We start from the raw sequence: 26,702 nt of genomic DNA, 5'->3' as shown, positions 1-26,702 counted from the left end.
ACCGCCAGGGTAAAGCCTCGTCCTGTGCCTTCTGCATATTCCCCCCTTGGTTCAATCAACTCCAGGAAATCAGCTCTGGAGAAGACCAGAAGTTGTGGAGCCTCCCCAGTCTCATCAGTCCCTGAAGAATCCAAGCCGGGCTCAGTGCCCCCTGCATCCCTCAAGAGAGCAGGGTTAGGGGTAGTGCGCTTGGATGAAAGACAGGACATCCTCCTTTGATAGCTTCTCTGGATCTTGCCTTTTCTGAGAGTCGTGCACTTTGACACCTTCCCCCCACTCCCAGAAGAGGCGGCTGTAATGGCAGATGCTGTGGGCAGAGAGGAGAGCAAGATTAGCTGGGCAGGAGAGGGGAAGGAAAACACTGTCATCCTAGCCACAAAGTGCACTACAGAGACAGCTGCTCTTGCAATGGGAGCTGCACAGAGATTTTTCTAAGGCACCTCATAGATACAATAAGGCCAGTGCATTCATTCACCTTACAAACTCTACAGCCCTGAAGTTACAGCAACTTCCAAGCCTAAGAGATTCCCATGGAAACAAACTTGTTAATTCTATCGTCACTCAAGATATAGTTCAGTATTTGCTGGAAGGAGACAGGTCATTAGGGAAAACCTACCTCCCCCCAAGTTTTTGAGAGGATGAAACTGTCATTGCAGGCAATGGAAAAAAGCCTTAATGAAGAATTTAAAAAGTCTGCCAGCAGCAGCAAGCAGCAATCTAATCACTCACCACAAACCTGCTAGAATCAGTAATAGCTGTCCTATGGAGCTTTGCAAATGAACAGCACTTCACGCTGTACAAAAGCAGCTAGGATCACTCCCTCTTTCCCCTTGCCTGAAATAACCAAGCTCCACTTGGCTGCGAGAGTTCTGGTCCTACAACGCCATCTCTCACTCCTGTCCATTAAGCACAGCCCTCCCTCACTGCATCAACATAGTCCCAGCCATAATGAAAACAGAGCTGCTAATTACTGCCGACACAGCAGTGTTAGTTATGTACCATTACTGACACTTAATATTCACAGCTTATTTAGTGCTGCTGTTCTAACAAAGCAGTACTAGCACAGAGACAAGAGCACATGTCAATGGCTAATTATAGACACATTAGTACTCACTAACCACAAGACAACACATCCCTTCTGGAGTCCCACACACAGCTCGCTCCACCTCCAGCACTCATGCCGGTTCATGCCAGCCTACTTCTGAGTACATGGGCGGAACTAACTCTATCCTGGCACACTGAGGGGAAGAAGCATTGTGTGCCCCTGCTTTTAACAGTTTTAAGCCCATTCTTCCATTCAGCTGCTTAAGTAAAGCTTAAGGATTCTTAAAAGCACTGCTGTAAAGTAGGTAAGGAGATTCAAAGTGAGAGAATCACATTAAGCTCTTGCTCAGAGGCACAGTCCCGGGTAGTGGTGTTAGAGGACAACTCTTGAGACTATTTGAGGGCAGGGTGTGCAGAACATCACCCATGAGACCCAAGGTGTCTCAGACTCAGGATTTGCTGTACTTAAGACATGGCCTTAGCCTAAAACTCAATAGGTACAGACAGAGTTCAGCAGCCACAGTGTTAAGGACTGCTCAATGACAAGCCGCCATTCCATCCTTTCCAAAGGAGCTGCTGCTTTTCTCTCACTCTTTCTTTAATCAGATCCCAGCTACCTACAGCTTATTCCAGAGCCTGCGCTAAATGAGCTGCGATTTGCTTTTAAATCAGTGACTTCCAACCAAGAATCTTAAAATACAGCAAATTACAGTTGCTGGGCTCAATTTCCATTTCCCTGTGTGCAGGGAGGTTCAGTAACTTGTACTCTGCTGCAGACAGGGGAACAAAATTGTGAAAAGTATGTTACTCATAGCAATTAACTGCAAAATCCACATATCCAGATCAGCACTTTCCTAAAAGTCTGAGAAGGTGCCAACTTTTGCAGCACACCCTGATGGTAACCAAGCTGTGCAGGCACTGCGAACAGCTCCAAGAATATAGCACAGTGTGCCTGAACTCCCTTCCAAATACCCAGACACACACAGAAACTTGCACACAGCTATTGTTCCATAAGCCTCAGTTCTGGCTTGTACTCACTGAAAGGGTGCAATGGATTCAGAAGGGAGGTCATATGTTGCTGCCTTGGTCATTTTGTTGAAGAAGAATTTCCTCTTGGAGTTTTTGCTGTACGCCATTGTCCAGGGATCTTGCAGAAGAGTCACAGGGATCAGACAGAAAATGGAAAGGGGTAAAAAAGCAGAGTATAAATACACATACCCTGTGCAAGCAGGGAGGAAGGATCTATAAGAATAATTCTGATCCTTATCTTACTCCTTTCTCCTTCTCTACCCCAAGACCTGCTTCCCAAGCTGTTTGCTACTCACTCAGAAAACTACTTTCTCCCTGCATTTACAAGCTGACATTCCAAATAGGATATTTCCATGTACTATGACTTTGGAGAATGTCTTTTTAATGGAAAAATATTATCTCATTAAAAAAGTCAGTCTAGTAAATAAATGAAATTACCTATACATCAGCTAATCAACCTGCAACAGAAAAACCTATCATATAAATAGCCTAAACCTTATCGAGGTCCAAGCTACCATCATTACAACCAAACAGTTAATCTCTAGCCATTGGAATACTCCCATTAATTTTTTACCAAGTTACAACAGGAGTGAGCCTGTTCAATACTTTTTACTTCAGGATACAAAGAAAAGTTAAATAAGAGTGGCGAGTTTTCTCTTCCTACCATTCACGGTCCGTATGATGTAGAGTCCTGTGGGTACAAAGTGACGGTCATCTCGGCCAGTGTAGGACAACCGGGGTATTCCTCCTGAGCTCTTGATGATTTTCATCTCTAACCTAAATGTTGAGAGAAGGCAGTGACAGAGATTCTCTGTTTCTTCCTTTACCAGCCTCTTGCACACAATGTACCATCTGAACACCCTCTCCAGAGTGTCCCAGTAAAACCGACAACACTGCACATGACAGGACAAAATATTCACACCCTGGATAATTCAGTCTCTTACCTCTCCCACATGGCCAGAGAAACCAGCCAGAGCTGTCTAAGTCAGATAGCAAATCGAGTGTTGCCATGAAGGGGTTCCCATTTCAGGTATGAATTCTTAATCTGTCCAGGCACTGAAAAGCCACTGACCCTTCTGCACACAAACTCAAGCACCAATGCGACTCCTTCTGTAAAGCACACTGGCCACATCTACAGCAACAGAACTCAGCAGGATGATGCTCTGAGTCTGCAGCATCTCAGAAACAGCAGCCACCAGCTGAAAAATCTCTAACAGCTCCTTCTCCGGGACTCCTAAAACATTGATCAGCACATCCCTCCCATTCCTGTGCACTAGTGACAGATGACCTCCATGGTCCCTGAAGTCTCTCATTTCTGCTGGTCACATACCTCACAAAAATCTTCTCCATTTCTTCCAGTCTGTACACTTCCTTCACTCTGGGGGAAAAGACAAAAATGTGATTTACAGTAAAATTTAAACTGGTCTCTTCTTCTGTCCCAGCTACAGGGAGCAGCCAAACAGTTAATTTGTACAGTGTGAGGTGGTCAGGCATGACTGAGGTTCACCCTTCTCAATCTTCTGCTCCAGTTCCTTATTTCTCTGGCTTGAGAACACCTGACACCTGCACACTCACGGTCAGGTTGCTCTAAGAGGTATAAAAGCTAAACTAAACTGCCTATTCTTCACTCAGGGATACCACAAACTTGTTAGCTTATCTGAGGTAAAAGCAGCATTTTTTTTTCCCCAAACAATAAACATTATTTGAAATCATCATTCCTATCATTAGGTCAAAATACAAGGTTTTGTTGTTCTGAGACAGAGACAATTGGAAAGTTTCAAAAGCACTGCCTCTGAGCTGATATCCCAACTACTCATTTCCCATACACTGCTACAAGCATCAGGCTTCAAAGAGCACAGTTTGAACACTTTTTCACAAGAGCAAAGGACCCCTCTAAAACCCACTTCTACAGCTCTCCTTCTCACTTCGCCTTCAGCCCTCCCCAACACTGAGTTCCTCCAGTTATTGCAACTGTACGCTTGTCTTGAGTTTGAGATCCAACTCATCTTTCATTAAGTCACCAAGAACATCCTCTTTCCCTTCCTCCAGCTTCTCTCACAATATCACAGCACTTCTACCTTCTGAAACAGAAGCTGGTTTTGGTTTTGACACCAGGTACAATGATGCTTTTATGCTCCACCATAGCAGAATTAATGAAATGGAAGGTCAGGAGGCAAACAAAGCTGAAGCCCTTTGTCAGGAACTTTCTTGGGATTGTAACTTAAGCCTTGTCCTCAGGCTAATCACTTGGAGATTACAACTGCTGGTCAGCACTTCATTTATCTACTGACAGTCAGCATCTCTGCACTACTGCTGACCCTTCAGGGCAGACAAGGACATAGAAGTCTTTGCAATGATCAAGCTAGCTGGGTGCTAGACCTACTATAGCACATATTTGAAATCGGCACCAGCCACTCCACCTATGATGAAAATATGACTGTCTAATATGTGAAAGGAGGGCAAAACTTCTCCACTATCAACCTGTACCTTTGATATTTAAAGGGATTTTAGCCTCTTTCCATTGAACATAACAGAATTTCAGCTTGAAATTTAACTTTTCTTCAGCTCCTTATCTTCATCCTCCAACACACTGAAACCAAACCATGCCAGACTGAGGGAAGGAGTTGGCACTCACCGGATGGGATTCATATCTGGCCGGCTAGGTTTAGAAACAGCTTTGACAAACTTCTCTGCCAGCTGAATCCTGAATGAAAACAGAAGGAAAATCCAGCAATTTACCAAGATCTTTGGCACAGCAGGTAGGTAACAGTTTCAGCAGAATAACCGAGTAGACACTTCAGTACATGCAGACTGCCTCCACTGCTAGCCAAATGAGGACTGAGCAAGTCTGTTTCACCCTGCCCTCCCAGTTCAGCGCCCAGTGATACTGGTTGTTATCCATTATGAAAGGGTCTCCATAGCTTCCCCTGCAAGCCCACATGGTGCTGAACACATTGATGTATCAACAGGAAAGTAGGACTGGCAGAGACACCATGTCCCTGAGGAAGGAACAGAGGGGTTTGTTCCAGCTATGCTCATTCATATTCCCAGGATGCTCAGTTTACCCAGACTGCCTGGTTCAGCCCAGACTAAGAAAAGAGCTAGACCTGCCCTCATACACAGAAAAGGTGCAGCTGGAAAAGGCTACATGCACTTCACTTCAGAGCAGGTTCACTCACAGTTCATCTTTATAGCAGTGTTTCAGCAGAATGCACTTGCCTCCCTGTGCTCAGCATTCTGCTTTTAGTGTAAACGCTGTTTCCCAGTCACTCCTACTCACGTACAAGAAAGAAGCTTCTCCAGATCCTACATACCTCTGGTTGAAATGCTGCTTTCGAACATCATTGCCATTCAGTACCAAGACATCCAGGATGTGGATGGCGCTGATTTTTCGCTGGGCTTTCCCCTAGGGAGAGTAATACACAGACTTGCTAGTCAGACTGTTGCTATTTCAGCTTTGATTTATAGCCTGGTTTTTGACAGGACATCATTCTCTTCTAACAAGAAAGCACCTTTCTAGATACTAGAAGTACACAAATTCCCTGTTGCCTGTTGTACAGTAACATGCCATCCTCCACGAACTGGTGTATCTTGACTACACAGCTCTGTCTTAGGGAAGGGAGAGAGGGCAGGACCGCAGCTGCCATCGCCAGTTCTCTGTGCCTTATCAGGTGCCACAGCACAAAGGCCAGTGCACTGCAGCATCCTCATCTGCAGTGCCAGAGGACAGGCAAACTCCCAGGCAGCAATACCTTGCACTGTGACTATACCACAAGAATCTTTTCCCCAAGGTCTGTAATCGCTACTGAGCACTTATGTACCCAAAGAGCTACAGAACACATGAAGTCATCTTGGTAATGTCATCTGCTGCTGCACTTAAGACAACAGTGGCATGTCAGGTCCAAAGTGTTTTCAAAATAACATTAAAAGCTCGTATCTCTAGCACTGAACGTAACGAAGGAACTTAAGCAAAAGTAGTTTATCTAAATATCATACACAAAAAACCTTGCACCTGGCACAGCTGAAGCATTTATTCTGCAGTATCTTACAAAGAGTATCTTACAAAACTGTTCATTAGATTTGCAGCCACTTGGTAAGGGAGAGAATAGCCTCCTACCTCTCCTTTCAGCTCATGAACAATCTCCACAGAGAGGAGGGTATCTCGTGGCAGCTCGGTTTTCAAATCCAGCTTTGTCCAGCGATCTGACTGGCGTCCATCCCAGGTGTAGATCTGTGATTTCTGTGTGTAGAAGGCAAAGTCAGATTCAGCCAAAGCTTCATGAGGGCAGGGGTGGAGGAGAGACCTCTGACTAACTGTAGAGCAGCCCTCAGAGAATCTTTTTGTCCCAGGCTGTCATAGGCAGTTTCTTCTTCAGAAGTTTTAAGGAAGAAACTTAATCTCTACAGCAAAAAAACAAAACAACCAATTCCAACCTGCCAGTGGGTTTTCATTCCCACATAAAGAACCAGAAATAGAACACCTTTAAAAGGACAGTGAAGATAATTAGAGACACCAGCAAGAGTACAGGTCTCTGTGTAGGCTGTGATTACAAAATCGGGTTAATTAGTGTGAAAAGCAGTCAAGTCAAGAGAAAGAAACATAAAACAACTAGCAGTCTCAGGGACTGGTGTTGGGGATCCTTTCTGGCCTTTGAGGACAGGAAAGGATGGGATGAAACTGCAAGGCAGAGTAGTAGCACTGAAATGAAACAGTAAAACTCCTGGACTGTTCTCAGCACTTACCCCTAGCCCCAAGAGGAACTTCTGCTCACTTCCAGCCACCATACACCGGTAATCTAACACTTGGCGAATTTTCTCCAGTGTACTAGGATTCAGAGGAGTGGGTTTGTAGCTGAAGGTATCAATGTCTGTGCCCTAAAGAGCAAATTACGAAAAACGCAAATTAGATGCAATACATCAACAGGTAGGTAAATGCAACTCCTACATGAAACCATAACCCAAGACTGGCTTCTTCATCTCTTATTTCCTGTGGGTAAAAGTTCTATTTGTATGAAAGGACTCAGAACAAGCTTCTGGGTAAGGTCTCACCTGGATTAACTCAAAGAACTTGGACTTGGGATCTGAAGATGAAGGAGCAACACGAGCCTGATCAGGAATCTGAAAACAAATCCAAATGATTATAATAAGCGTTCTTCTTTGGCACATTCATAGGAACTTTTTTGGTTTCAATACATGACAGAACACCTGCCCGCTGAAACTCCTGCTCTTGGGATTCCAGTCACTGGAGAGGTCATCTGGCAAATAAAAGGTCTCACGTGTTTTGTAAATTTAATGTAGGCATACCACGTCTCACAGGAAACAATAGGCAACTTCAGAAAGTTTAAGGCTAAATCTTTGATTTCCTGCATGTTTTGATGAAGTACTGTTTTATCAAACATACAGAATTAGGCTGTGAAACTGACTGCTGCATCTATGGCCCCACTGCAGTCAAAAGCTCGGGAAGGAGAAAATGCAGACAAGGCCTTTTGGAGAACTCTGCTGGTTGGGAACTAGGTGCTGAATTCACTCTGTGTGCAATTAAATATTCTCACCTGCAGCACAGAAGATGGCTCGTTTAAGCCATACACATCATGAATCAGAAATGCCATGTTCACTTACATGAACAGCTTCAAATGACCTCTGACTTTTCTGCAAGACAACGTATTAAACCTCTGGCTAGAAAGTCCTCTCTGTACTGCAGTTTCATTCTTGTTTCATGACAGCAAGCCCACCCTCACAACCTCCCTGCTTGGCAGCTTCCTTACCCCCCATAGCTGGAGACACTCTTTTCGGATTTCAGCCTGCCGTGGCTCAATCAGTGTCCTAGAGAAAGAGCAGACTGTTAAAATGGTGAAACCTCCTTGCTCTTGCAGCATTACACACCCCGGCCCTATAAAACTTGCATCTTTCAGTGCCTGGCTTGGAACTGACGAACATGCACTGTTCCTCAACAGGTTACACAAAGAGGATGCTGCCTTCCCTCCTCACCCTCTACCCACCTCCAATACCCACATTTAGCTTTGTTTCATGGGCTGTACCTACTGATTCACAGCCACCACTCCATCCCATGAAAATATCACTAGGCATCAATGTTTTCAAGAAGTTATGTATTAGTATGAACTTGTGCTCATCTCCAAGAGCTGGCTACATAGCCCTGTTTACTAATAGCAATGAAGATCTGCTGCAGGCCATGAAAAACACAGTCTCAATTTTAGGATTAACTCTTAGATAATTCCTGGCTACCAGACTCACTCAACTTCCTACTGTGTATTCTCTCTGAATGACACCTGAACAGAAAAGCCATGCCAGGGAAACAGCTATACAGTGCAATGGCTCCAGTTTCATGCAAGAAATCCACACCATAAGTTTTAGGTAAGTCTAGGTATGTAACTTAAATACTTAGAATTTCTCCTGGAAAGCAAAGAGTAATGAACCACACCCAATTTAGATAGTTACTGTAGAACTGAACATAGCAGCTAGGAGCGACCCTTCTGTTTACGTTCCAGCTAAGAAGTGGGCCTGCTTATGGTAATCTGAAATCATGCAATGCATGGAAGCCTCTTCAACATGGCTGATAACAAAACACCAACTTTTAGGCCTCCTCCAGCCACCCGCACATTTCTATAACTCTGGCAGAGATACAAACTGAGCTACCTAAAATCACTGTTCACCTTCCTGGCTCCAAAGGCCAAGCCAAATACCAGCATAAATCAAGAATATATTAAAGAAAGGTAAAGCAATTCATGTACAGTAGGTTAATTCAGTCCTCACCAAAAGCCAAAGGAATATACTCACGTGTCTTGAACAAAGGCACGAATTTTGGCTAGTGCCTTTATCTGAACTTTGCAGTGGCTGAAACAGAGGACAAGTTCCAGTCAAAATGCAAGTTAATCACCACCAAGATTGTTCTGCTGTTCAAAACGAGGAAGAGTCCTGGGGCAACAGGAAGGAGGAAGCCAGTCTGAACTTCAGAGCAGTTATGCATCATTGCCAACATGATTCCAAGTGACAGCAAGACCACTAGAAAGAACTAGGCAGTAGCCTCCTTTCCTCTACACAGTGCTCAGAGGCCAGTCACTAACAGTACACAGCATTTGTCTCTGCCCAGGGTCCCCCTGCTCTGCTAAGCCTCTCAAGGAGCAAAAGCAGAGCAGCGTAGCAGCATCAACAAGTACCTCTGTAAGTGCAAGAAGCTACAACTGAAAGCCTTGTTGGTTAACCTGCCTACAGCCAGCAGCCCTCATTGCCCATGGGCACTCACCTTTCATTGGAATGGACAATGTAATCATAGAAATCCTGGTCGCCTTTGATCACATTCAATGGGACAACAAGATTCACGTCCACATCAGTGTTGCGCAGCTGATTGAGTTTGATGTTCACCATGAAGAGATAGTCCCGCACATCATCAATCCCCAGCTTTAATCCTTTGCATATCACATACCTGCAGAGCAAGGCAGAGAGATCACATGGGTTCAGTCCTTTCACACAGCCAACTTTCCTGCCACACTGCCATTATCAAGACAGTTTCCTAAATCTTTCCTCCTGGGTATCCCTAGGAAGGTGCAATCTCACCTGTCACAAAATCATTATATGTTTTCTATATCTGGAAAGACTGGGAAACTCAACCATACTAAAAAATCCAAAAATCTCCCTCAGGTTGTAAATCAATTCTCTACATTTGACAGGTACAATGACAACACACATAATATGCTCTAGCTTCACTAGAACTGTAGCTGTTTCATGCAAAACAGAATTTGTGACACATTTAGTTCCACTGCCTTCTCCTCAGAAGGGTAATTTGGCAAATACCTTCTTTACCTTGGCAAACATCATAACTTGCTAAGCATCTATAATGTTTCCTCCTCCACGACAGTTGCCAACTGAGGCAGGTCAGAGAGCTTCCACTAGACTTACCCAAATCCATCTATCACTGTATTTAGAGGACAGGGTTTCTTTAGTAGCCCCTCATGCTCAAGGATCTCACCTCTCTGAATTAGCAGGGCGGCTTGTCACAGGTTTGAAGATGCACACTCGCTCAAAGCAGCAATACAGCAGATAGATGAGTCCCACACTGAATGGAGTAAACAGGTCAAAGGTTTTGCAGACAAAATGTCCGCCTGGAAAAAAAGCGACACAGCACACTGATACGAGTAGATTATAAGGAAACAAGGAGATACCATGCACCTCAACGGCTTTCTCTTCTGCAGAACCGGTAAGAGGCTTTTTTGTACAATTGAACAGCATCTAAAACACATTCATGAAGTGGGCCAATTGGGCTCCATGAACCACTTTTCCCATATCTCTGCAGCAAAGAGAAAAGCATTTTTCTCACCAGGATCACATCAGTATGCATGTTGTGTCATAAACAAGCACTCTATCCATCCCCCATCCTCCCCTTCCAGGCCCAGACTGTGCCTATATAATGGCAGCATGCTATGCAAAAGCCTCAACAGAAGAGGAGCTCTGATAAGTGCAAAAAGAAACCTGAGGCTGCAGGAAAAAACTAACTGATGTTACCTAAACAGAATAACTCACCATCCAAAAATAAGAGTCTGTGTCACCCCTTGCCTTCAAACAAGATTCCCACTTTCCCCAAGCAAAAACCAGTCAGTCTTAGAGAGCTATTATCTCCCCAGACAGCAAAGACTTCAAGAAGGTTGCTCCTTTTACCATATCGCATTTGAGACTACTGCTAAGTAATCACTGCCTCAGGTATTTCTAAACATAGGGCATAAGACAAATGATAATATAACGAGCGTTTTTATGTTCTGGGTCAGTGCCAAATGCTAACTAAATGCAGCAGAAGAGAGGAGCCATCAAAACCAGTCAGAGCTGTAATGTCCGTCATTTGGCAACAACAAGGTACTGCTCAGACAATGTGAAATATCATCTTGTTCTGATCACAGAGATGGCAGATTTAAAGGAGAAAAGCCACAAGTTAGAGGGAAAGATGAACTGGATAAACACCACACTGTTCCAACCAGTTTGCTAGCCCACCTGGTGCTGTAAAACTCAGATACATTATCCAGTTACCACACTAGTGACCTTAGCTCAAGACAGCTACATAATGTAACACATTGTAAGAGCTTTAAGCTAATGCATTTTACCTCATGCCTTTAATTAAAAGCAAAATAGACATAGATAATGTTATTTTTCTGCCCTAGATCTCTTAGCTTTGTGACAACCATCTTGGGATGGATGCTTACACACTCAGTTCTTTGCAACTTAGCCTCACTGCAGAGCAGACTTTGTGACATGTTAATAAAAATTGTACAGTATCCTCCTACAATGTCACCCACACCTTATAGAAGGAGGAAGAAGATTAATGGATAAAACGTACCTGTCCGGACTATGGACAGTGCTGTAAGGAACTGGCAAAGCATGAGCTGTTTGCTTAGAATTTCTTGCAGATTCTCCTGACCCTCCACTGAGAAACCCTGCAAAGCACATAGCATACGATTAGTATCTCCACAAATCAGTTGGTCAAGTAAAGGATTCTATACTAACTAAATTACAGAATCATGGTAATTTCTGTTCCTTTAAAATAAAAAGCACTCCCACCGGGAATTTTAATGGTAAGCCTTGAATAATTTCACATTGTAATGACAGATATGTGTCAATCATCCTACTATACACAGACTGAGGTATCAGTCATTAGGTCATTAGTGCAGGAAAAAAAATAAATGGACCAACCCCGTCAGCCATTAAGAAATGCACTCCCTTGTGATCAGTATTGTCCAGAACAAAATTCCGGAAAGCAGTAATGTTCTCTGGGCGAGTGATGTCTCCATCTCCATCAATCCCTCCCTCTCCTGAGGGGAAAAGAAGAGACGATTACTAACATGTTTGGAAGTACAGACAAAAGATCAGTATGTGCAGGTGATCTATTGTATTCAATCAACATATGCTCATAAATTACACAGACCTTGGCAGGCGAATAAGCATTAACCCATTCCCTTGTTCACCAGCAAAAATGCTCGTTAATTTAGGAAAATTATTCAGATTTTGTGGAAAGGGCTAAACAAAGCCACATAGTAACCATGCTCAAATGATGAGTTGTACATTAGCCTCAGCAAAAGACAAATCATTCACTGCCCACCCCTGAGATGAGGTCTACTCGACAACATAATATTCTCATTCAAGGAGGAATGACACGTAGTTGAAACTAAAAATGTAAGGCTCAGTCTCACTGTAGAGCTCACCTGTTAATAACATGTTTTTACAGACAGGGCAAAATTATTTACGTTTTGCATTGGCAACCTTCTAAGAATTCAAATCATTTCAAAGAAATACAATACTCTTATTTCAAGACACAACGCAATCTGGAATTTTAAAAAATAACCAAAAAAACATCCCTGCAAACAAGTTTATAAGGGAAGTAGGGAAAGGGAAATAGGGTTTGTGCATGAATGCTTGTACTGTTTTCCCATATGGCTCTTTTTAAAGAGATGTACATTGTCCCCCAGGTGGGTGTTTTAGAAAGCTAATCTAAGGTGTATTCTAAAGTTCATCAACTCTGACTTTGAGGAAACCTGAACTTCTCTTTGGTATTAGTGCCTATAAATCTTCTACAACTACAGCTTCTATTAACTGAACTGGAGAATTAGAAAGCAGCAGAGATCAGGATGCATGATAGTGCTTTGATAACCAAATTCCTCATCAATCATCCTGTCAGTAAGCAAATTGACACTAGAATTTGTTACCATTTTTCACAACACAACTATCACAACTGTCTACTTCCTTCCCATCACTGGAAAAGAGTTTGTACACATTTCACTAGGCTTCCTAGCGTAACAGACAGAAAGGGATCAAGAAAATGCATCAAATTCATTTGGCTGTTCATTTCTCCACATATCTCCTCTCTGTAAGATCACCATTTTGCAGTGAGTTATGAACATCCAAATGCTGCAACCATTAGAACAATGTGTTTATCTGCCTTGCTGCCCTTGCCATGAACCTTCTCTTTAATAAACCTAATCCTGAAGTGCTAACCATTCTCTAAGAGTTCATGACCAGGTGTCAAAACTTGCAGCCAACGAGAGTCACAGTGGTGGAGGGGGAGGAAAAAAAAATAAAAGGCACAACAATGGAAAAGCAAACCCCCTTCTCTGACACAACAGTCACACTCGAGTTTCCTTTATACAGGCTGAAATAAGAAGCAGGAATACTAGCAATACTTGTATTATCCTTCCTGTTACTAGAGGCTATACAGATACAAGGCTCAAACATATCAGTAAGCTTAACAAGCTACCATCCATGAGGTGAGACGCTGCAATTGTCTGTGTACACCTGCTTAGTCTGTCTCAAAGCAAGGTGAAACACGTTAGCTTAAACCTCTTTCGATTAAGAAGCTCATTTAGTTATAGTGAATCAGATACAGCCTCTAACCCAAATCTGTTTTATTTATCTTTACTAAAAGCCCACAATCAATTATCAAAGCAGAGCTAGGGAGGTTTGATACAGAAGAATACTGCCAGTCAGCCAAGTAAGGTTTCTGCCTCTGGCTCTGCTAACAGATCTTTGGGCAGTCAGAGGGCTGGAGCAGCTCCTCTGCCTGGACAGGCTGAGAGCATGGAGTTTGTTTAGTCTGGAGAAGAGAAGACTCTGGGGAGACCTTAGAGCAGCCTTCCAGTACCTAACGGCAGCCTACAGGAAAGATGGAGAGAGACTCCAGGAAAAATGGGGAGAGACTCTTCTTATTAAGGAAGGCAGTGATAGGACGAGGAGTAACTGTTTTAAACTGGAAGAGGGTAGATTTAGATTAGATATGAGGAAGAAATTCTTTACTGTGAGAAACAGGTTACGCAGAGAAACTGTGGATGCCCCATCCCTGGGCGTCTTCAAGGCCAGACTGGATGAGGCCTTGAGCAACCTGGCTGGAAGGTGTCCCTGCCCATGGCAGGGGGGTGGAACTCAAACCATTCTATGAATCTGTGCTAAGTCATCTCACTCACTACAATTCAGGCTGATATCAGTGAAGTGGGACAAATATTGTCAAGCAATCTTAAAGCACTCTGCAATTTTCAGATAAGTAAAGCACTCAAGTATCAGCTATTACAATGGGGGACACATCCCCAGGGCAGACTGGAAGTGCAGAAATGTGAGCTGATATGCAGGCTCACCAATCAACCCCTTTCTCAGATGACAGCCCTCTTACATCTTGCAAAATGGTTCCCTATGAACAGGCTTCTCTTAGATCTCCATGCTGGTATCAATACTAGCCCTGCTCTCAATACAGAGACTGTAGCATAAGCAAAACCATCAGGTAACACTCATGTATGCATTACATACCATAATAAGGCTCAAAGAGCTCACTGGAAGCAGAATAGAAGTCCTCTAGTTTAAAATCATTTGGTCCTTTCAATGTCATGCCAAATCCCTTTGCATGCCACTTCCGCCTCCACAAGACATATTCAGAGAAGCCTCCAGGACCAGCACACACATCAGCAAAGTAGAGCAGCTCTGCATCGCGCTCCTTTATCAAGGGCCTCTGCAAAAGGAAACTGAAGAAATTCTACTGACCCAGTAACAGCGCCCATCAGTCAAAGCAGATACACCACGAACTGTACTACTCAGTCAGAGAAGTCTCTTTTAAGCACCTGTTTTCCCAGCTAGTATTCTAAGGATTCTTCTTTCTCCCCACCTTCTCCATTCTCTGAGAAAGCATTGCTGTTTGAAAGTTAAATAGAGGCCCTCACCCCATGGAAGTCCTTAGGGTTTGTAAACATGTAGTCAAAGACATGGTCCATATTTGCCATCTTCATCGCAGCCCTGTGAACATATAAATATGGACCTATTAAGTTTCAACCTTGGCTCCCAAGGCTGAAAGTGGACATGAATGGGAAAGTGGCTACACTACCAGAAGTTCTGCAAACCTGTTCAGGAAGAAAACTCCCCGGATCATCTCATAGGGGTTAGACCTTGTTCGGGCTCGACGCATTTCTTCTCCATCCAGCTCATCAAATACACTCTGCACAAAGAGAAACAGAATTGAGCTGGACCTCACACAGGCTTGAGGGATAGGCAGGCATAAGTATTTCCTATCTTTGTGCTTCTCTCTCTTAGTAAACTCCACGCAAGGTTTGGTTCACTAATACAGAATGTTTTTCTGTCACAATGATTTTCACTTTTCTGCTAAGCCACCCCAGTTTTTAAGTAAATTTAGAGACACTGAAGAATTCTGTGCTGATAGCTCCGGAGACTGACAACATGATTGACCACCTCAAAAGCAGTGCCAGCCTAAGGTACTGCCCTCACACATATACACACACTCACACTCTGCTGCAATTAAGAGGGGCGTGATAAAATCAAGGAGGAAGATGGAACACACAAGAAAAGACATGGAGCTTGCTTCCTCAGCTTATTTAAGTCTTCAGCCTTTCAGTTGGACTAAAAAAGGAAGAGTGTTTTCATTCATCTCTTTGAAGGCTGAGGTGCAAACAGGTTGCTGAACAGATAGTAACAACCAAGATGCGAGGTCATGTCAGTGCATGGAGGTGAAAGAGGACATTCTGGCACTTGCCAATCACCTAAGCAAACTACTCAGTCCTTTTGAATTACTTATTTCACTTGCTTCCCCAAAACTTCAATTCCTTTCTAAAGAAAGGGACTCACCTTGCACTGCAGGACATTACGTAAAATCTCTTCACTACAGAACTCGGTTTCATCTTCAATCACCATCTTCCTCTTGAACAGGATGAGAACATAGACAACAATTAGCAAACACAGTATCAGTCATTCAGAACGCAACATGCACCAGTAGTAGATGAAGGCTGCCAACCACATATTAGGCTGTATCAGCAAAAGTGTAGTCAGCCATCTGAGGAATTATTCTCCTCTTTTTGCCATCTTGAGACCACACGTGGGATACAGCATCCAGTTTAGCACTTCCCAGTACAAGACAGACATACTGGAGCAAGCCCAGCAAAAAGGCCACCAAGATAACAAGGGTACAGAATAACTTGGTGTATGAGAAAAGACTGAGAGAACAGTTTGTTCAGAATGGAGAAAGGGAGATCTTATTGCTGTCTACAAGTATCTAATGGCAGAAAACAGAGAAGACTGATCCAGCCTCTTAGAGATAGATAGCAATAGGACAAGAAACAACGGACACAAGCTGCAATACAAAAAATGCTTATTAACCATATGGAAATTTTCTTTTGTCTACAGAGTTATCAAATACTGAAGCAGACACCCGAACAGGTTGTGAAATTTCCATCCTTGGAGATACTCAAGGCCTTGAGCAACCTGATCTAGTTAGACCTGCTTTCAGTAGGAAGCTGTGCTAGCAATCTCCAGAGGTTCCCTCCAGCCCAAGTTATTCTACAACTCTTTGACAAGGCAATTGTTCCAGGCTGAGTAGTCCTGCCCCTTCTTAGGTGTAAGTACTGAGATCTAAAACATTACCTTCCCCACAGTCATCCACTCCTTAAGCTCCTGGGCATCAGGGATTTCTGTGGTACACTCCAAACACCAGTCCACCTCCTCGTAGGCACTGGGCTACAAGCACAAGACATGGGAAGAGCCAAAGACGTTTTTGCTAGCAAAACTAACAACTAATTGCTCCCCAAAAGTTTGCCTCCCAATCCTAGCATAAGGCATTATGCCATGACTTAAAGGTCGACCATAGAGGTTTTTTTCCTCAGAGTCTAAAACATGTATTTTTTTTAATCCAAACAAGAACAGAAAAACTCCAAAAAAACCTCCACCACAAAAAAACCCCACACCATTTTCATTAGAGTCTGATAAGTAATCAAGACAAAGTACTCTCAAGGTACATTTTAGAGACACTGTAAAAGAGACAGTTGCCAAAAAAGCACACTTCCTGATGGTGCTTTACACATTCTTTCTCCCAGTTCTTTCTTTCTCCCAATTCTATCTGAAATGCTCCCTCATTCTACAACTTAATTCAGGCTTTGAACAATTTTTATAATCTTGGGAAGGAATTGTTTTAGCAGTTAAGATCAAAGCGATGCTACTCCTTGTTAGAGAATAGAAAACTTCTCTAACATCCTCCAAAGAGAGGCTGCTAAGATCTACTTACCTTCTTATATTTATTCTAATAATATCATCCACAAGGGTTAATCAGATATAATACTTAACTGCTGTGAGCTGTAGAAACACAATGGAGAATGAGACCTAAACCAATGAGACTACAGAACAGGTCCTGGCTTTCAAGGAATAACCTCTGATATTATTTTCAACTGCTGAAAACAATTCAAAGGATGGAGAGCAAAGTACTATAACATGCACCATACATAACCTGACAAGCATTGCTGCCTTTGACTAACAACATCTGGGATCTTCTGGTTACTCTCCAGCTTCAAGATTCTCAGGATACAGTGTTGTTCAGATTTATTTTTTTTTTTAATACAAACATATAGCAGCTATTTTGCATCAAATAATACCAAAAAACCTGGGCTTTAGTTTCCTGACCACATCTATTTCTATTTCCCAATGTTATTCCCTGTTGAAGAGCTTGACAAGACACAGGAATAGAATATCTGAGCATTTTATTTGGGACTACTTAACACACCAAGAAAACATTAAGAAAAAAAAAATCACAGCCATGAAAAATTATATTAAAAAAAAGGTAAACCCAAAAGAACTTGATAATTTTCAATCACATTCACCACCGCAAACTCAGAAAAAAAATCCTACAAGCCATGGCAACAATCCATGTGAAATCAATTTTGTGCCAGAATGTTAATACATGTAAAAAGAAACAACTTTTGCCATGCTGTTCTGGGACAAAACAAGGCCTGGGTCTACCCAGCAGAGCCACTTAATGGTATCAGACAACACTAGACGTTGTTCTCAGAGAGCAAATCCTGAACACAACAACAGAAAAGGGATTCAAAACAGGAGGTACTTACCTCTGGCTCATCCTGCCAATCAATATTGAGCTCCCCATCAAATCCTTTGAGGGTCAGCCCAAAGCCTCTCCTTCCCTTCTGATTGGAGGCCTCAACAATATCCTTCCTGCCCTGGCCATATTTTCCCAGACCTTCTCCTTCCCGGAAGCCCATCTTGGCCTATAAGGAAAGCAATGGGAGCACACTGAGGCAAGTGGACTTGAGTTTACGTACCATTACTGCGGTCAAAGACTAGCAGGGAAAACAGCACACCACCCTGAAGTGACTTGAAGGCATTAAGTATTTTTAATCTCAGTTCTGGCTTTCAGGACTTAATACTGAGTTCACTGAGGCAGGACATGAAAAAACTAGATCTGAAGAACAATATTTGAGATGACAGCAAATTACAAGAGGTTCAGTAATGCAGGAACAGCCTGTTCAGGAGGAGAAGTAGTGAGGAGCCTGGAGCCACTCATTACAGTGTTCAGTAAGCATGGAAGGTTCATAAAACAAAAGATACTGGAACAGGAAAAAATTCATGTTTGATGATATCCTTTGTCGTGAACATGCACTTACATACATTTCAAGCATCAGTTAAAACTTCACCTAAAACTCAGAGGAGGAACACAAGACACACTGCTCCCGAAACACATTCCTGTCTCTTGGGTTAAAAGAAATATGTTCATTAACTGCTATTTTTTCAGGCTTTTCATATATTTTAGCAACAAGAGAACAACAATGAAAAGCACAGATGCAGTCACTTTCACTCCCTCCAGTAGGCAGCTACAGGATACTAAGTAAAGACTTATGGATTAAGTTTCACTCTGAATATTATCCATACACTCCTTCCTGTGTGAAGCAACAAAACCAGTGTTTATTACCAATCTGTATGAGAAACAGCACAAGAACATCTGACAGGTTTTATACAAAGGTATACAGTGTTTCCCATTGCCTTTGCTACCTGGCTCTGAATCAGACCTTGACATATGTGCCCCAAACAACAGCCATCGAGCCTGTTATACACCGATTTTCAGAGAAGAGAATTTTGGTCACCTAGTAAGTAAAAATAAAATAGTCCTTGATTATCTAATGCTACCAAATCATTCAACTAGACTTGATATCACATCAATCTTCATATTCAAATTTATGAGGCCTTACAAGCAAAAGCCTCCCAAATGCAGTAGTAAAAGCTCCTAAATTGTGGTGACTGACAGCACACATCTTAATTGGCTCAGGAGAGAACTCTCCAAGTGAAAGACAGTCTCATGCTAGCACCAGCAAACTGCAGCCCACTGCCAAAAACGCACGTGGACAGATTCTGAACAATCAGCAACAGGATTTATCTGCAGACAGGCATAATCAGCAACTCTTGGACCCCTGGATCCCATTGAGTTTTGAATTCAGCAAGAGCTGAAAGTTCTTTTCATGTAGAGGTATAATGATCCTGCTGGTCAGCAGCGTTCAACCTCCTTGAGAGACATCTCCCTGTTCCCACTCCCAAGTGCAGCTAACACTTGCCAGCTTCTAGCAGCAGACTGAACTTTTAACTTGGCAAAGGCAGGGACAAGCTGGGCTACCATGATGGAAAGATTGCTGACCCCTGCTTCTGTGAGTTCAGCGGCAGCACAGAACAAAAGGAGACCAGAATTCAGACCCCCATTAAGTTCCAAACTTCCTGTCACATTTCAAATAATACACAACTAGACACCACATCATCTCTGCTGCCCTTGGAAATATTTTTGTTTCTCTGTTGTTATCAAGAATGGAAATTATTTCAGGACTATGAGACCCTCACAATACCACATCCATGAAGTTTGCATCAGAGAATAAGTGTAACAAGCATGCACCAAAAGAGACTCCTCATCTCCATAGCCTACTAGTGCCTTTAAATTCAGGAACAAGTTGCTGAATTTGGGACTACCATGAGACAGACAGTCAGCCATTTTCTTAGAACTTCTTAAAAGTACTTTCTTCCCCACACTAACACTGTGCAATCAAGAGGCTGGTGATCACCTTCAAAGTTTAGTTATCACAGTTACTACCGTTCACAACTCCCTGCCCTTCTGTGCTGGTTTACCTGAAAATGGGTTAATTTTCTTCATGCAGTTAGAAACCTTCCTTTTTCATAGCTAGCATACTCATTATTTCAACTTAGTTTGAGAACAAGCAGATAACATCCCAGCACAGAGCTAATGTTTTTAATTGCTCTGGTCTAAGAGCCAAGGACAATCTGAATGCTCTGATGCTCTGCCCACAGGTGTGAAGCAGTGAGGCAGAGCTCGACTGACATCCAGACTGATCGGTAAGAGTATTCCATTCCATTAGCATCATGCTAATTATTTAAGGAGAAGTTGGGATCTTCCGGTTTTGGCTCTACCAATCTCTCTGGTTCTTCTCTCTCTCTCTGTTGGGGTAGCCGGGAAGTTCAGTTGGGACATTTAGCCCAGCCTTTTGCCATTTTGCAAAGGCCTCTGGGCTTTTCTGCCTTTTTCTTCTCTTCTCCCTCTTTGGCATCAGCTGCTGGGATCGAGTTGTTTCCTAGGACTGGCTGCTCAGCACGCTCGTGAGGAATTGCCTTGAGTATCTTTTATATATATATATATATATATATATGTATATATTAGTAGTGTATTAGTACTTTGTTATTTTATTAAACTATGTTTATCTCAATCCAAATTTCTCCCTTCCCTTTTGATTCTCTCCCCTGTTGGGGGGCAGTGGGGGAGGAGGTGAGCAAGTGGCTATTGTGGTTATATTGCTTGCTCAGGTTAAACCTCTCCACTTTCCTAGAAGGGCCTTTCTGGCCTTACATAAAGCAGAGTGGCACTACTTGAAAGAAAAATAAATTACTTAATAATTAACATAATAATTCTACAAGGGTATGCCAGCCAGTCTCCAAGAACAAATAAATTGATGTAAATCACAGACTTTCTTAAAGACTTTCTTAAAAGGCATTTGTTAACTCAAGCATTGCAAAACAACACACAGTAGTACTCTCATACAAGCTCAGCAGGCTGCCTGACCCAGAGATCCTTCCCTTCATTCACTTTCCTGCTCTTAGGCCTTGACATGAATCAACTTTCTTTTTTAACTGATCTTCTTCAACCAAGCACTCTCAGTTTCCCACAATTGCTCAGTAGCTGGATCAAAGAAGCAGAGAACCCCACTACAAGGAGGATCAGAATCCAAATATCTTGAAACAGACTGGTCTTTTCACTTCACTCTCATCACGTTTTAACGGTTTTCTTCAAAACTATTTTGACCTACCATGAGTTTTTGGGAAACACTGTTATACATTGAGTAGCGAGATGAAGTACCCTCCACAAGAGAGTCTTGTTTGAACTCATTGCTGAAGACTGGTCTTTTTTCATCGTTCTCACTGTCAGACGCACTGCTGCTACTGGAAGACTCTGAAAACAACAAAAAAAATGAGAAAAGTGATTATCAAAATAAAAATGGAAGAACGACATCTCAGCAATCACATTAATAACTATACAGTGCCACTCATTAAATTGTCTCAACAGACACACAGAGTATCTCAGACACTTCAGTATCTCAAAAGCACTACAGGAAACACGCTGGGTTAATATAAAATACCCCATGGAACCAACACCTGGTTATGTGCCCCTTTGTCTCTGGGACACATACAGCCTCTCTGAGCCACTGGATTCCAGCCCCCGCAAAAGGCCGAGGAAATCCCACGGCAGCAGCAGAGCAGGCCACAGCACAACCACAGTCACATACTGTGGTGTTCCTGACCTCTGTAATGATCCCGAGGAGCTGCGAAAGCCCACAGAGATACTCTCCCAAGAATAATGACAATTACTGACACCTTGATAAAACACACTGGATTTTCCCCAGTTTCCTACCTAACTATAGGTATAAACATATCCCTAACTTAACCAAATATCCACATCAAGTACATAGGGATCTAACAAGTGGCCAACGCTGCAGAAAGAAGAGAGCTGAATCCCTTAATCCCCATATAAGACTTCAGTTTGACTCCATTACCCACCACAGTAGTGAGACTACTAAACAGTTAACCCTACCCAAAATGTTGTCCTTTAAGTGTACCAATTTGTTTCTTAAACATTAAGACTCACAGCCTATTCTGACCCCTATATTAACTCAATAATCAAAAGGAGACCTCACACCCCATAACTCTGACCTCACTCACCTCCCACCTTGCCAGCCAGGTACACACACCATACACTGCCACTATGACTGCTCCCAAACCGACCCACTAAGCTTCCACACACACCCCCTTCCCTTTTCACAAGACAAAGGCTTCTTTATGCATTCAGGCCCTTTCACAGCACTTTACAACCATAGGAAATTCCAAGGCTCAGAAGCAGCATATTTAACTGTGAGGCAACATGAAGTACCATTCTGGCAGAGTTTAAAGCGCCCTGCAACAGCAATACCAGTTGTGTAGGGCACTCGCCTCATCTTTGGTATAGCCCAAGCTCCAGGTCAAAAAGTACACTCCGATTTGAGAAAAAGCAGGCAATTAATTTAGTTAACTCTGAAACTTTTTTTTTTCTGTAGTCAAACTCCTGTGAGGCCTCAGAATTCCTCCTTCCCTCCAAAAATCACATTGAGCCAGCAAAAGAGATGGTGCTACAATGCAGGAGTCCCAATCAACCCTTTGTATTAATCTCAATTTCTCCCATCTGTAAAAATATAATAAGTGCACTCATTATTTTGTTTTTTTAAACAATGATGGATTATGATGTTTCCTTATGGTACAACATCTACAACTCCTCACTACTGAAAGTTTCCAAAACAGAAATAACTGCTGAGGCTGAAAAGATTAATGCTGCTCACATATTAAAAGAATCTTTACAGCTTTGGACCATACACTTGTCATCTACGTCAAGTTCCATTTTCTATGCCTGAAATCATTCCCAGAACAAACTGTTTACATGATATTTTTTTAAAGCTTAAAAAAAATTCAACCAATCCAAGTTTGTGAACAGAAATAACATAGCGTTTCTCCTAAAGAGGGAGCATGCCCCTGAAGTTTCGGCTACCAATTAGGATTTAGGAGACGTAGGATCAATTTCTAGTTATTATTTAGATTACCCGCAGTGGCATATACCTTGTCTCCAACTTACCTTGAGTAGTATGATTACTAAATTGAGTTTCATCATCTGAAGTTGAACTGAGGGTTAATCCCAAGTCTTCTATCTTCTTCTTCTGCTTCTTTTGAGGGCTGCCAAATTCAGGTTCTGTCCTTCTCTTCATTTTTGCTGAAAGAAGGTGATCGCATTTGGTAAACATTAAGGAAATTAACTTTTTCTTGCATGCTGACAGGTAAGGCACAGCAGCACGATGGCATGGATCATTTTATCGATTATTCAGTATAATGCTTCTCAACTTAAGTTTGCTCTAGGTAAAAATATTGGCTTCTTCTGAACCTACATTTTAACAGCTAGTCTAACTAAACAAACACAAAATCTATGCTGAAACTTCCCTATTACTGATTACTTGAATTTCAAATGATTTCTACAACCTACTTACCATTAAATGCTAGTAGATGAAGACAAACTAGATGTCACCATTTAGATAACTTAAATATACGACAGTTGGTTACCACCACTGAATCAAAGATTCTTTTTATCCAAAAAACACCAAAAAATGAGGAAATAAGATCAATGTAATGGAGAACACACATGGTGGAAACTATTCCTCACAAGACACTCTGAGCACCTCTGTCCTCACCTCTGCAAATATTAATTACCAAAAGAGCTTTCCTACATGACTTCTACAGCAGAACTTTATTAAACGTGTGTGCTCAAGTTGGGAGGTGTTTGTGTTTTTCACCAAGAATCACTGGCAAGATTTCAAGCTTCTGGATACGGCTGATAAACTTTGCATAAACCCAGGGAAAGGACTAAAACTAAAGCTGGACTTAAAAGAAGCTAGCTGGGAAGGCCTGCAGCAGAAGAGAACCAAGGAACAGGAAAGCAGGTGAAAGTTAAAAGGCACAGGTGCTTGGAGCACTAACTAAACTTCCTCGTGATCGATACAAAGCAATAAAAACCCATCAGTGTTTATTATGCTACACAGGAATACTGGGCTAGAAAAGATGCCCCAGGTCACTGGTTTTAACCTTCAATTATCAAAATTATTTCCAAATACATATAAAAGATAGCTTAAAACCCAATTTCTCTATTCACCCTCATGACTCTGACTTCAAATCATCTCACAACTTCACTGGACTGCGGCTAAGGCATTGTTTCACTTCCACCAGAATTTCATTTACAGCCAACTCATATTTATCTGCTCTTGAGACAAGTTAGTTCAGGGGGTTTTGGGGGTGGTGGTATTTGTCGTTTTTGGTTTGTTTTGGTTTTGGGGTTTTTTTGAGGGATTTGGTTTGGTTTTTGATTTGTTTTCCCCTTGCTTGCTCATCTCTAACAAACTGAGAACAGCTTTCTATTTCTTCTCAGATATTCTCTTAATAAGTCAACACACTCTTACTTCACCGGTTCCAGCTCCCTCTCCGCCCTCCGAGCGGCCCCTTAGCGCACCCCCTTTCCGCTGGACCCCAAACTACGCGGAATTAACCCCTCCATCCCGCGCGGGGAAAGCCTCCGCCCGCCACCCGCAGGGGCCGCCGGCGGCTGCGTCCCCAGGCGCCCGCCCGCGCTTTACCGGCACAGCTCGCGCCGGTGCGACACCCAGCCCGCCGGCCGCCCGCCCAGGGGCCCCGCTCCCGCTACGAGAAGCCACGCAAGCCGGCGGCGGGCAGAGCGGGCAGAGCAGGCCGAGCGCGGGCAGCGCGGAGCCCGGGGGAGCCGCCGACAGCCGCGCCCCGCGCTGACCCACCGCGGCAGGAGCGGGGCCACGGACACCGCTCGGCCGCAGCAGGCGGCACTCACGGGAGAAAAGGTGGAGCGCAGGGGCGGGTGGCTCCGTCCGGCCCCGTCTCCCGAGGGCCCAGCGCAGGGGAACGCGGGCCCGTTCCTGCGCCGCCACCGGCCGTTTCGTTTCCCCGCTCAGAGGCGCCGCCGTCACCGTCACCGCCCCCGCCCCGCCCCCCTCCCACGGGTCCTCCCCGGGCCGCCGGCGCGCGACAGTGACGCACCGCCCGCGCCGGCACCGAGGGGGCTCCTTCCCGCAGGCACGCCGAGGGCAGCCTCAAGCCGAAAATGGGCCGGTGACCCCCTCGCGAGGCCCCCTCGGGTCGCTAAGCAACGCCGGCGCCGCAGCGGCCCCGGGCCTGGGCCGTCCCGCTCCGCCCGAGGGAGCTGAGGTAGGGCTGCGTAGCGGCGAAAATATATGTAAATTAGATGTAAAATGTTATATCTGTGTATCTAATTTTTGTAAACTATAGATAAGGCGTGTTAACGCACAAATAATTTAGCCACTGCCTTAGAAACGGTGCTAAGAAAAACATCTTTTTTCGTGGTTCTGAGGGAGACCCAGCTCAGAGCAGGCCCCATGGCTCCTGCAGGCAGCACGGGTTCCTGCTCAGCCAGCGGGGAACCCCAGGGCCCGCTCACCCTTAACCAACTCTCACACTGGATTTCAGCAGAGACAGAACAGGGTTTGTAAGGCCACTGATGATAAAGCTTTTCACACAATAAAAGCCTGTACACATCTAGAGAATATTTGCCACGATGATTTCAGGCACTAATTGAGCCCATTTATAATATGTATTAACCTTGAAACCCAGGAAACAGATATAAATCCATCTTAAAACCTAAAATTAACATGGCAGCACCAAGGGACAGGAGTACACTATTCGGGAAGCATAGTTTACGACTGTCCAGTTGCTGTAAGGTATGTGTTTAAATATGTGAAGTCACAGCAAAAGGGACTGGCAGGAGAGAAGAAGGAATACGAGCAGTAAACAAAACATTGACTGGCCAGAGCATACCTTTGGGAAAAAAACACTTAAACAGGGGGAGGGAGAGAAGACTGGATTATTAAATTGCCTGTTACGTGCTCTGCAAAGTTACATGAGCTAATGCTCACCAACACTTAACATGGTAGACTACATGTGCAAGAGAAAAGCATTTGTGAGACCTATCTTGGAATTCATAGATCTGCAGAAGTTAAACAGCGAACCATCCCTCTGTGACGGTCCCATTCCGAAATCCATTAGCACTCCCTCCCAGCTGTTCCTCCTGATGCTGATAAACAATATATTGCTCTGAAAGCATCTGATCATCACACAACATGACAGCTGTCTGCCAACAGAAAGCAGCAAGTCTTGAATCTGCATCAAGCCTGCAGTGCATCAGCTGTGACTACTTCAGAGTGGTAACCTCAATCCTGGATAACAGACTGGAAGTCCTTGACACCATCCCAAGAGCAGTAACAGTTCAAGGGATGACATTTCCAAGTGTGCATTCAGATGTACAATCAAGTAGAAGATCCAGACCTTAGCCAAAAGGAATATGAGAAATGTGGGCAACTTTTCCAGAAGCTCAACAGTTGGAACACTGCCTGACACTTCAGTATGTCTGGTCATCAGGTCTGTATCTGAGAGTAGTTTTACTGCGGAACTTCATGAACTGGGAAGAGAGGTCTGCCTTTGTCACCAAAATGCTTTTCCCAGTTTTATTACTTAACCACTCTTCCTGGACCTCTATGCACAATGCACCCGCAGCTAATAGTGGAAAAGGTTTGCTATGTTCTTCAAATTCTAGTGAAGACACACCCAGAAAGCACACTGAGGGACTACTCTGTTGCTAGCATATTCTCTGCAATATGCATAAACACCAACATAACAAAATAAATATATTTAGCAAAATTAAACAA

At 43.4% G+C, this 26,702-nt stretch overlaps 1 protein-coding gene across 3 annotated transcripts; it reads right to left on the bottom strand.

The window, feature by feature from the left end:
* Positions 1 to 168: 168 nt before the first annotated feature.
* CMTR1 (cap methyltransferase 1) lies at positions 169 to 24,925 on the bottom strand. Of its 3 annotated transcripts, none has more exons than XM_080340944.1 (24): positions 24,815 to 24,925; positions 23,045 to 23,179; positions 21,195 to 21,337; positions 17,949 to 18,107; positions 16,480 to 16,572; positions 15,688 to 15,759; positions 14,949 to 15,043; positions 14,772 to 14,844; positions 14,365 to 14,563; positions 11,767 to 11,885; positions 11,414 to 11,510; positions 10,058 to 10,190; positions 9,335 to 9,514; positions 8,869 to 8,925; positions 7,839 to 7,896; positions 7,123 to 7,191; positions 6,817 to 6,948; positions 6,191 to 6,313; positions 5,388 to 5,479; positions 4,709 to 4,777; positions 3,404 to 3,451; positions 2,738 to 2,850; positions 2,083 to 2,169; positions 169 to 307 (listed from the first exon to the last, which is right to left on the bottom strand). In XM_080340944.1, the coding sequence occupies exons 2-23, from the start codon at positions 23,172 to 23,174 to the stop codon at positions 2,132 to 2,134; spliced, it is 2,292 nt and encodes a 763-aa protein (XP_080197070.1). In that variant the 5' UTR covers positions 23,175 to 23,179; positions 24,815 to 24,925; the 3' UTR covers positions 169 to 307; positions 2,083 to 2,131. The 3 variants fall into 3 exon arrangements, with proteins under 3 accessions (XP_080197070.1, XP_080197068.1, XP_080197069.1); XM_080340942.1 differs by having other exon boundaries at positions 173 to 307; positions 2,083 to 2,191; XM_080340943.1 differs by lacking the exon at positions 24,815 to 24,925 and adding an exon at positions 23,451 to 23,722 and having other exon boundaries at positions 173 to 307; positions 2,083 to 2,191.
* Between the last annotated feature and the right edge of the window lie 1,777 nt (positions 24,926 to 26,702).

The sequence above is a fragment of the Nesoenas mayeri genome, assembly GCF_963082525.1.
Source record: "Nesoenas mayeri genome assembly, chromosome: 3".
Classification (NCBI taxonomy): domain Eukaryota; kingdom Metazoa; phylum Chordata; class Aves; order Columbiformes; family Columbidae; genus Nesoenas; species Nesoenas mayeri.
This window is presented reverse-complemented; position numbering and strand designations above follow the sequence as displayed.

Bases quoted from the DNA above. Each gene is read 5' to 3' on its own strand.
- CMTR1 (XM_080340942.1), bottom strand. From the start codon at position 23,174: ATGAAGAGAAGGACAGAACCTGAATTTGGCAGCCCTCAAAAGAAGCAG. The intron at 7,192-7,838 runs GTAAGGAAGCTG...ATTTGTTTTCAG, and splicing joins AGTGTCTCCAGCTATGGGGG to ATTCCTGATCAGGCTCGTGT. The intron at 2,851-3,403 runs GTATGTGACCAG...CTCAACATTTAG, and splicing joins ATGGAGAAGATTTTTGTGAG to GTTAGAGATGAAAATCATCA.